We start from the raw sequence: 11178 nt of genomic DNA on the forward strand, positions 1-11178 counted from the left end.
CGGGAGCTCCGGATGGCCCCCAGACTTTCGGTCCTTTCGCCGTGACCTTAAGACATATCTTTTCCAACAGGCCGACCTGGACTGATGATAATGGGGTTTTTAATTATGATTCTAAATGTTTTTATTGGTTTTAGTGGGACTTTGACACAATTTAATTCTTTTCTAATATTTGTATTTTATTGTTGTTAGCCACCCTGAGTCCTTCGGGAGATAGGGCAGCATACAAGTCAATCAATAAGAAAGAAAGAAAGAAAGAAAGAAAGAAAGAAAGAAAGAAAGAAAGAAAGAAAGAAAGAAAGAAAGAAAGAAAGAAAGAAAGAAAGAAAGAAAGAAAGAAAGAAAGAAAGAAAGAAAGAAAGAAAGAAAGAAAGAAAGAAAGAAAGAAAGAAAGAAAGAAAGAAAGAAAGAAAGAAAGAAAGAAAGAAAGAAAGAAAGAAAGAAAGAAAGAAAGAAAGAAAGAAAGAAAGAAAGAAAGAAAGAAAGAAAGAGGCAGATCAGATCAGGGACTTCAGACGGAGGCTTGCTGAGTGATGGGGACCAGATTCTCAGCCCACCGAGGAGTCATTTTAGGGATAACCCCAGGACACATTCTGGGGGGGGGGGGGAAAGGAAAATTACAACCCTCACATAAATCAAACAGACACCACTAGGACGGGCTGTAAGCCCTTCCTCCTCTTTTACTCCTTCCTTACAACAGCGCTTTATATTTTTTTTCCTACTTGCAAGGATCCAGGGAGAAAGTTGAGAAAGCCTTAGAGCGGAAGAAGGGGAGGAGGAAGCGAGGGAAGCTTTGGGAACGCGCGCGCCGATCAAGGGCTTCTCCCTTTTTTTGTTCTCTCTCTCTTCCCCCCCCAACCCCTCCCTCACCGCCCCCCCCCCGCCACCCCGGCTTCTTTTCTTCAGCTCCAAGGCGCCCCGTAGGTGCCGGCGCAAAAGGGACAGCCGGCTTCGCCTCTTTTCTCATGCAAAACGAGAGAGGCGCGCAAAGGAGGCGGACGGGAGCCCAGGGGAAAGGGTACGGGGGGGGGGGAGGGAAATAAGAGGAGGGGGGGGTTATGGCCGGATCTGTGCGCGTGCGCGGTTCCGCATCGCGATCTGTTGCTGCTGCTCCCGCCTCCTAACCCCCCCCTGCCTCCCTCTTCCCCTTCTCTTCTGACTTGCAAAGCCCTAGACCAGGGGTAGGCAACCTCGGCTCTTTTAGGACTCATGGACTTCAAGTCCCAGAATTCCTGAGTCAGCTATGCTGACTCAGGAATTCTGGGAGTTGAAGTCCATGAGTCCTAAAAGAGCCGAGGTTGCCTACCCCTGCCCTAGACTTACTTTTTGGCGAGCGAGCGCCCTGGAGAAAGCGAGCGCTTTTGGAGAGGGCGCTGCGTTTTTACGCGCGCCTTGGCTACTCAGCGCTCCGCCGCGACCCGGCCGCAGAAGGCGGCCCTGGCTCCTCTCCCTTCCCTCCGGCTGGCCACTTTCTCTGCCCTCCCTCCCTTCTCTCTCTTTCCCCACCCAGCCTGGCCAAGCCCTCCTTCTCCAACCGAGAGGGGCGGAGACGCAAAGTCAGCGGAGCGCGCCTGACTTCTCGGAGCAGAAGCTCAGCAGAAGCCAGCTGGAGAGGACCTCCGCAGCCGGTCCGGGAAAAGCGAAGGAGCTGGCCAGCGCGAGGGCAGGGGATCCCCTCTAGCGACCCCCCGCCCCCCGAGATCTGCAGAGAAGAGGAGCGAGGGAAATTCGCACCCAGCTTCCCCGGCTGCCGTGAAAGATTTTGGAAACGGTCCCCGGCGTGCCGAGCAAAAAGGCTGCAAGTCACCCCGCGCGTGGAGCGCCGCGAGAGGCGCAGGTCCGCTTCCTCGCCCCCCCCGGCTTGACGGAGCTTGAGACCCCCCCCCCCAACCCGGGCGGCGGAGCCGGACGAGCGTGGGAACGCCACGCTTTTTGGTGGCAGCGAGCGGGCTTTTCGAAGCGTGGTTTTCGGGTGGGATTCGAAGGCGCAGCAGCGATCGCCATGGAGCCAGCCTGGATGCGGATTCAGCCCTTTCGGAAGGGGGCTTCGGGGGAGAGCTGGAGGCCCGGGGTGCCTGGCATCTGACCGCTCCTGCGTCTCCCCTCCACCATCAGCACCAGCAGAACTTGGCGGGGGGGGGGTGTTGTTTCCGCGGAGCAGCTTCCGAGTTGGCCAACATGAGCTCCAGGCGGCGGCCAAGCTCCAGACCGACCCTGGGGGTGGTGCTGCACCTGGTCTGCTCCTGTTTCGGCATCAGCTCCATCGATATCGACCGGCCCGGGGACGGCCGGTGCCAAGCCATCGAGATCCCCATGTGCAAAGACATTGGCTACAACATGACCCGGATGCCCAACTTAATGGGCCACGAGGACCAGCAGGACGCGGCCATCCAGCTGCACGAGTTCGCCCCCTTGGTGGAGTACGGCTGCCACGGCCACCTCAAATTCTTCCTCTGCTCCCTCTACGCCCCCATGTGCACCGAGCAGGTGTCCACGCCCATCCCGGCCTGCCGGGTGATGTGCGAGCAGGCCCGGCTCAAGTGTTCGCCCATTATGGAGCAGTTCAACTTCAGGTGGCCGGATTCCCTGGATTGCAGCAAGCTGCCCAACAAAAACGACCCCAATTATCTGTGCATGGAAGCCCCCAGCAACGGCTCCGAGGAGCCGCCCCGGGGATCCAGCATGCTCCCTCCCATGCACTGGCCCCAGAGGCCCCACAGCGCGGGCCACGAGCTGACCCAGCAGAAGGACGACGGGCTGGGCCGTCTCTCCTGCGACAATCCCGGGAAGTTCCACCACGTGGAGAAGAGCGCTTCCTGCGCCCCGCTCTGCACCCCCGGGGTGGACGTCTACTGGAGCTGGGAGGACAAGCAGTTTGCTGTCATCTGGATGGCGGTCTGGTCCATCCTCTGCTTCTTCTCCAGCGCCTTCACCGTCCTGACCTTCCTGATCGACCCCCAGCGCTTCAAGTACCCCGAGAGGCCCATCATCTTCCTGTCCATGTGCTACTGCGTCTACTCCATGGGCTACATCGTCCGCCTCTTCTCCGGGGCGGAAAACATCGCCTGCAACCGAGACAGTGGCCAACTCTACGTCATTCAAGAAGGTCTGGAGAGTACGGGGTGTACCTTGGTCTTCCTGATCCTCTACTACTTCGGCATGGCCAGCTCCTTGTGGTGGGTGATCCTGACTTTGACCTGGTTCCTGGCCGCCGGGAAGAAATGGGGCCACGAGGCCATTGAAGCCAACAGCAGCTACTTCCACTTAGTGGCGTGGGCCATGCCTGCGGTTAAGACTATTATGATCCTAGTCATGCGCCGGGTGGCAGGCGATGAGTTGACGGGCTTGTGCTATGTGGGCAGCTTGGACGTCAACGCGCTGACCGGCTTTGTGCTGGTCCCTCTGGCTTGCTATCTCGTTCTGGGGACCTCCTTCATCCTTTCCGGCTTTGTGGCCCTCTTCCACATCAGGAAGGTGATGAAAACCGGCGGGGAAAACACCGACAAACTGGAGAAGCTCATGGTGAGGATCGGTGTCTTCTCCGTCTTGTATACCGTGCCGGCCACTTGTGTCATCGCTTGCTACTTTTACGAAAGGTTGAACATGGATTACTGGAAGCTTTTGGCCACCCAGCAAAAATGCAAGGTCAACAATCACACCAAGCATCTGGACTGCACCATGAGCGACTCTGTTCCAGCCGTGGAGATCTTTATGGTTAAAATCTTTATGTTGCTGGTGGTGGGCATCACCAGCGGGGTCTGGATTTGGACATCCAAAACGCTGCAATCCTGGCAAGGGGTTTGTAGCCGGAGGATCAAGAACCGGACTCGGAGGAAGTCTGCCAGCATGGTGGCAAGTGGGGGTCTTTACAAAAAGTCCCAGCCTTTGCCCAAAGTTCATCATGCAAAGTACGAGCCGGCTTTGCAACCTCCAACCTGTGTTTGACCACAGTGTACCACAACGTCATAATAATAAGACTCAGAATATTTGGAAAGCAACAGAAAGAGATTCCCAATCGCCATAGCATTCAGGACTACTTTTTTTTTAAAAAAAAAATGTTTTTAGAACCTCTGTTGTCTTAACAAACAGCAATTAAGAGAGTGGAAATCTTAAAATTCAAGATCAGGAGACGGTGGAAAAAATTAGTGCCTCGAATGTTAAATAAACATAAGCACATCTATCTATCTATCTATCTATCTATCTATCTATCTATCTATCTATCTCTATCTTTTCTTTCTTTTTTCATTTCTCTCTTAGTTTGCTAGTTTTTTACATGCTTTGAAAAACTTTAATAAAAAATTTCCTCCTTCCTTCCTTCTTTCCTTCCTTCCTTCCTTCCTTCCTTCCTTCCTTCCTTCCTTCCTTCCTTCCTTCCTTCCTTCCTTCCTTCCTTCCTCTGTTGATTGTTTGGCCAGCCTTCTGTGGTTGAAAAACTTGGTGTTCTGACTTGTAAATATTGGAATATGGTTTGCTTTTAGATATCTAACCTTTTAGATATAAGTACTGTATTTGTAGAACTATTTTTTTAAGAAAAGAGAAAACTTGAAAGAGAATGTTAGGGAAGCAACCGGATCAGAGAGAAACAGAAGTTTGCATTCACCCTGGAATCTTTCCAAAGCAGATCATTATTATTACTATTATTATTTTTAAAAAGCCTTTTACATGCAAGATGGTCTCTTAAAATGGTCTCTTCCACAAAAAATAATGTGCAATAGTTTTTCCTGCTTTTCGCCCCTTTGTTCCCTCCCCCACAACCCAGACCCATGCCTTGAAATACGAAACAAGTTTCCAGACATAAAAGCAACAGAAGGGAATCTTTAACAAAAGAACAGAGGGGTTCTAGTCCCTAGGAACCCTTCAGAGTTACACTTTGTGGCTTTTTAATGGAAATCGGACACGTTTGGAAAAGGAGGGAGGGAGGGCCAGCCAGTGAAAAGAATCCAAAGGAGCTTATTGACTCTTTTCCATTGTTAAATAGATTCTATCCATGAATAGATCAAGGAAATACTCCCATTTTCCTCCACCCGCTCCATCCCCAAAGGGAAAGCAGGGCACATGGGTGTGCGCCTGCTCTGTGTGTATATCTAGCTTTCTCTATTTGTAATATGCAGCTATTTTTCATGCCCTATTTTATTAAAACATGTCGAGAGAGAAATAAAATGACTTTTAGTTTGATAAAGCATTCTATCATTTTGGGAAGGCGGGGGGGGGCTGGGGCTGGGGGGGGTGAATGAGTTTTGGGTGACCAGGTGAATGCCAAAGCAGGTTGGCACCAGTTTGCTGGCCTACAGAGCATGCCAGGGTGGTGAAGTAGCCGGACTGCCATACAGCTCTTTTAAAGGAAGAAAGAAAATGTCTGGAGCAACCTCAACTTCTGGAGGCAAGTTGTTCCGTTGGTTAAGAGTTCTCACCTTTAGGAAGTTTCTCCTTCGTTCTAGGTTGCTTTTCTCCTTCATTAGCTTCCATCCGTTGCTGCTTCTCCTGCCTTCTGGTGCTTTGGAGAACAAAACAGAGTAACAGAATTAGAAGGGACCTTGGAGGTCATCTAGTCCAACCCCCTGCTCAGGCAGGAAACCCTACACCATTCCAGACAAATAGACATCCAATCTCTTTTTAAAAACCTCCAGTGTTGGAGCATTCACAACTTCTGGAGGCAGGTTGTTCCACTGGTTAATTGTTCTCACTGTCAGGAAATTTCTCCTTACTTCTACATTGCTTCTCTCCTTGATTAGTTTCCATCCATTGCTTCCCTTCTTAAAGAGTTCCAGTGTTAGAGCACGCACAACTTCTGGAGGCAAGTCCTTCCACTGGTTAATTGTTCTCAAACAGAATAGAGCTGGAAGGGATCTTGGAGGTCTCCTAGGCCAGCCCCCCACTCAAGCAGGAGACCCTATACCATTTCAGACAAGTGGTTGTCTTGTCTTTTCTTAATAGCCTCCAGTGATGAAGCACCTGCAAAGCTCTGGAGGCAAAGCTGTTCCACTGGTTAACTGTCTTGACTGTTAGTAAGTTTCTCCTTAATTTCAGGTTGTTTCTCTCTTTGATCAGTTTCCATCCATTGTTTCTCGTCTTGCCTTCAGGTGCTTTGGAGAATAGCATGGCCCCCTCTTCTTTGTGGCAATCCCTGCTATCAAGTCACCCCCTAGTCCTTCTTGTCATTAAACTAAAGTAAAGGTAAAGGTAAAGGTTCCCCTGCACATGCGTGCTAGTCGTTTCCGACTCTAGGGGCCGGTGCTCATCTCCGTCTCAAAGCCGAAGAGCCAGCGCTTGTCCGAGGACGTCTCCGTGGTCATGTGGCCGGCATGACTAGACGCCAAAGGCGCACGGAACGCTGTTACCTTCCCACCGGAGTGGTCCCTATTTTTCTACTTGCATTTTTATATGCTTTCGAACTGCTAGGTTGGCAGAAGCTGGGACGAGTAACAGGCGCTCACTCTGTTACGCGGCACTCGGGATTTGACCCACCAAACTGCCGACCATCTGGTCGACAAGCTCAGCGTCCTAACCCACTGCGTCCCTTGTCATTAAACTAGACATACCCAATTCCTCGCAACTGTTCTTTATATGCTTTAGCCTCCAGCCCCCTAATCATCTTTGTTGCTCTTCTCTGCACTCTTTCTAGAGCCTCAACATCTTTTTTATGTCGTGGTGACCAAAACTGGATGCAATATTCCAAGGGTGGTCTTACTAAGGCTTTATAAAATGGTACTAGAACAGCTCTGGGTGCAGGGGAGAAAAAGAGCTGGTAGGACAGCTGATGCACATCTGAATAACACTACATTTGGCAACTCTAGCATTCAAACAGTCTGGTGTAGTGGTTAAAGGAGGACTTTTCAACTCTGTTCTGGAGTTGGTCAGGAAGTTGAAACTTAGGCAGGAGTTTCAAAGTGAAAGTAACTCTGTCCCTGTGATTGGAAATTCTCAGGAAGAAACTTTTTAAATCGTTTACACCACCAAGAATCACTCTGGAGTGAGATGGGTGGTCTCTAAATTTGATATACAGGTAGTCCTCGACTTATGACTAAATAAGTTATATGTCCTCAACTTATAATGAAATAATTCATTTAGTGACCATTCAGAGTTACAACAGCCTTGAAAAAAAGTGACCCATGACCATTTTTCACACTTAGGACTTGTTGCAGCCTCCCCATGGTCACGTGAGAAAAATTAAGATGGTTGACAACTGGCTCATATTTATGACGGTCGCTGTGTCCCATGGGTTGTGTGATCCGCTTTTGCAACCTTCTGACAAGCACAATCAATGGGGAAGCCGGATTCATTTAAGGACCATGTTACTAACTGAACAGCTGCAGTGATTCAGTTAAGTGCTGTGGCAAGGAAGGTTGTAATATGGGGCAAAATTCACTTAACTGCCTTGCTTAGCAACAGAAATTTTGGACTCAGTTGTGGTCCATAAGTCCAGGAGTGTGTGTGTGTGTGTGTGTGTGTGTGTGTGTCTGTGTGTGTATTTCATGTATACCATAGATAGACACATAAAATATATTGTATATTGATGTATATCAACATGTGTGTGTGTATGTATGCATGCATGCATGCATGTACACAGTGGTGGAATTCAGCTGGTTCGCACCAGTTCAACAGAACTGGTAGCTAATTTTTTTGTTGCCCAGGCCCAGAATGGACTTCCCAAAGTGGCATCCATGCAGAGAACCAGTTGTTCACATATTTGAATCCCACCACTGGTAGAAGGCATGAGAGAGATAGCAAAAGAAGGGAGGGAGGGAGGGGGGAGGGAGGGAGGGAGGGAGGGAGGGAGGAAGGAAGGAAGGAAGGAAGGAAGGAAGGAAGGAAGGAAGGAAGGAAGGAAGGAAGGAAGGAAGGAAGGAAAGTGGGACAGAGGTAGTGGTGGGATTCAGCCAGTTTGTACCAATTCGCCAGAACCGGTAGCTAATTTTTTGTTGCCCAGGCCCAGAACGGACTTCCGGAAGCAGCATCCACACAGAGAACCGGTTGTTCACATCCCACCACTGTATGTATATATATTTGTGTTGTTGTTAGCTGCAAAGTAGTGTCTGACCCATCGTAACCCCATGGACCACGTTCCTCCAGGCCTTCCTGTCCTCTACCATCTTCTGCAGTCCCTTTAAGCTCACGCCTCCTGCTTCAGTGACTCCATCCAGCCACCTCGTTCTCTGTCGTCCCCTTCTTCTCTTGGCCTCAACCTTTCCCAGCATGAGGCTCTTCTCCAGTGAGTCCTTCCTTCTCATTAGGTGGCCAAAGGATTTGAGTTTCCACTTCAGGATCTGGCCTTCTAAAGAGCAGTCAGGGTTGATCTCCTCTAGGACTGACCGGTTTGATCGCCTTGCAGTCCGGAGGCACCATAGTTCAAAGCACCATAGTTCAAAGGCCTCAATTCTTTGGCGCTCAGCCTTTTTTATGGTCTAACTTTCACTGCCATACATTGCAACTGGGAAGACCATAGCCTTGACTATATGCACTTTTGTTGACAGTGTATGTATGTATGTTATATACATACATATACATATACATATACATACACACACACACACACACACACACACACCTTGTCTATACAGCGAATTGTATACTCTAATTGTCAATTTATAATATCTGTAAGCTGTCTAGAATCATCTGTGGTGAGATGGGCTGCATGCAAGTTTGATAAATAATAATACAATACAATACATGTGTGTGTATGAATGAAATATATGATATGCATCATATCAAATAGTATGAAATAATATACTGTAGATAGGAAAAGTACTTTTCCTGATTCTTGACTGTTTCCTTGAATATGTTTGGGAGCTTTTTAAATGATAAAAAAATTCGCTATTTTTGGTGTGGATGATGAAAGAGGTCACCTCACTTTGACAATTTCTTTTTTGTCAGGGATAAAAAGGGTCCTTAAAAAGAAGAGAATCTCATTTCCTCTTCTGGAACAAAAATCCCCCTCTGCTCTGAGGTTCCTCTATGTAGTTTGTGTTTGCAATTCCCTCTCTCTTGCACGCCAAAGTGGATTAGGGTGGAAAGAAAGAAAGAAAGAAAGAAAGAAAGAAAGAAAGAAAGAAAGAAAGAAAGAAAGAAAGAAAGAAAGAAAGAAAGAAAGAAAGAAAGAAAGAAAGAAAGAAAGAAAGAAAGAAAGAAAGAAAGAAAAGAGAGAGAGAGAGAGGGAGAGAGAGAGGGAGAGAAAGAGAATCTAACAAGGAGTGAGTTAATTTCATTTGCATCACAAAAAGGTCCTTAGTTCTCAGAACAAGGCCAGAGCTTTAGAAACTGCACAATCCTCTCTGTTGCCAATGGGAGAGGAACTGAGAGCAGGGAACACACACACAAACACACACACAACACAGAGAGAATGGGGGAAGCTGGGGGCAATAATGGCCCTCAGCGTGTGTTCAGAGTCTACCTTAGAACTTTGGACATCTGATGCCAGCTTCTTTTTCATTTTTCCCTGATCAACCACAAGACAATTTTAAACTAGAGGAAGGGAGGAAGAGAGAGAAAGAGAGAGAGAGAGAGAGAGAGAGAGAGAGAGAGAGAGAGAGAGAGAAAGAGGGAGGGAGGGAGGGAGGGAGGGAGAGAGAGAGAGAGAGAGAGAGAGAGAGAGAGAGAGAGAGAGGAAGAGAGAGATGCTTGATAGCCAGATATGATAGAGATAGCTGGATATGAAAGATGGAGAGATAGAAAAATACTGGTAGTCCTCAACTGAGCCCAAAATTTCTGTTGCTAAGTGAGACACCTGTTAAGTGAATTTTGCCCCATTTTATGACCTTACCTGGCACAGTTGCTAAATGAATCATTGCACTTAAGTTGGTAACCTGGTTGTTAAATGAATCCAGCTTCCCCATTGATTTTTGCTTGTCAGTAGGTCGCAAAAGGGGATCATGTGACACACACACCTGGGACACTGCAAACCGTCATAAATATGAGTCAGCAGCCAAGCCTCTGAATTTTGATCACGTGACCACGGGGGAATGGATGCTGCAACGGTGGTAAGTGTGAAAAACGGTCATTTTTTTTCACTGCCGTTGTAACTTTGAACGATCACCAAACGCAGTGGTCTAAGTTGAGGATTTACCTGTAGACATGATAGACATGAAAGACAGAAAATATAGCTAGATATGATAGGTAGATATTAAAGACAGAGCGACAGAAAGATAGAAATGATAAATAACTAGATATGAAAGACAGAGAGAAAGCTAGATAGACATAGATAGATAGATAGATAGATAGATAGATAGATAGATAGATAGATAGATAGATAGATAGATAGATAGATAGACAGACAGATAGACAGACAGATAGATAATTGATAGATAGTTGATATATGATAGAGATAGGTAGGTAGGTAGGCAGATAATGGATGGATAGATGATGGATAGACAGATAGATGATGGATAGATGATAGAATGATGATAGATAAGAAAGAAAAGATAGATGATAGAATGATAAATAGGTAGGTAGGTAGATAGATAGATAGATAGAGAGAGAGAGAGAGAGAGACAGATAGATAGATAGATAGATAGATAGATAGATAGATAGATAGATAGATAGATAGATAGATAGATAGATAATTGATAAATAGATAGTTGATATATGAGAGATAGGTAGGTAGGTAGGTAGGTAGGTAGGCAGGCAAGCAGATAATGGATAGATGGATAGATGATAGATAGAATAAGATAGATAAGAAAGAAAGAAGATAGATAGATAGATAGATAGATAGATAGATAGATAGATAGATAGATAGATAGATAGATAGACAGACAGACAGACAGACAGACAGACAGACAATGGATGAATCGATAAATAGATGTAGATAGACAGACAGACATAGATATGAATGACAGCGATAAAAAGATATTATAGATATAATACATAGATATGAAAGAGACAGACAGGTAGATAAGTTACTAGATATGAAAGACAGAAAGATAGATACAATGGATGGAGGGATGGATATTCCTCCCTCCCTTCCATGTTTAAGAATATTGCAGAGGTAGCCATGACGGAAAAGGCTGGAAAAGGAACTCATGCAAAGGCACACTCTAACAATCTCCTCATTCGGTCCCTGCCTCTGAAGATGGCTGCACATAAACCTAACAAAATCGTGATTGCTTCACACCATAGGAAGGTCCGGCGGCCTAAGAAAGGTAAATCACTCTGAGCAAGCCGGAGCAGAAGCTGAATAAAGGAAGATGC

General features: G+C 47.1%; 1 protein-coding gene across 1 annotated transcript; it reads left to right on the top strand.

The window, feature by feature from the left end:
* Positions 1-2175: 2175 nt before the first annotated feature.
* FZD10 (frizzled class receptor 10) lies at positions 2176-3942 on the top strand (the record flags this gene model as incomplete). Its single annotated transcript, XM_081338661.1, has 1 exon — positions 2176-3942. One exon carries the CDS (start codon positions 2176-2178, stop codon positions 3940-3942), a length of 1767 nt encoding a protein of 588 aa, XP_081194787.1.
* Between the last annotated feature and the right edge of the window lie 7236 nt (positions 3943-11178).

Source organism: Vipera berus (genome assembly GCF_964194415.1).
Source record: "Vipera berus genome assembly, chromosome: 14".
Lineage (NCBI taxonomy): Eukaryota > Metazoa > Chordata > Lepidosauria > Squamata > Viperidae > Vipera > Vipera berus.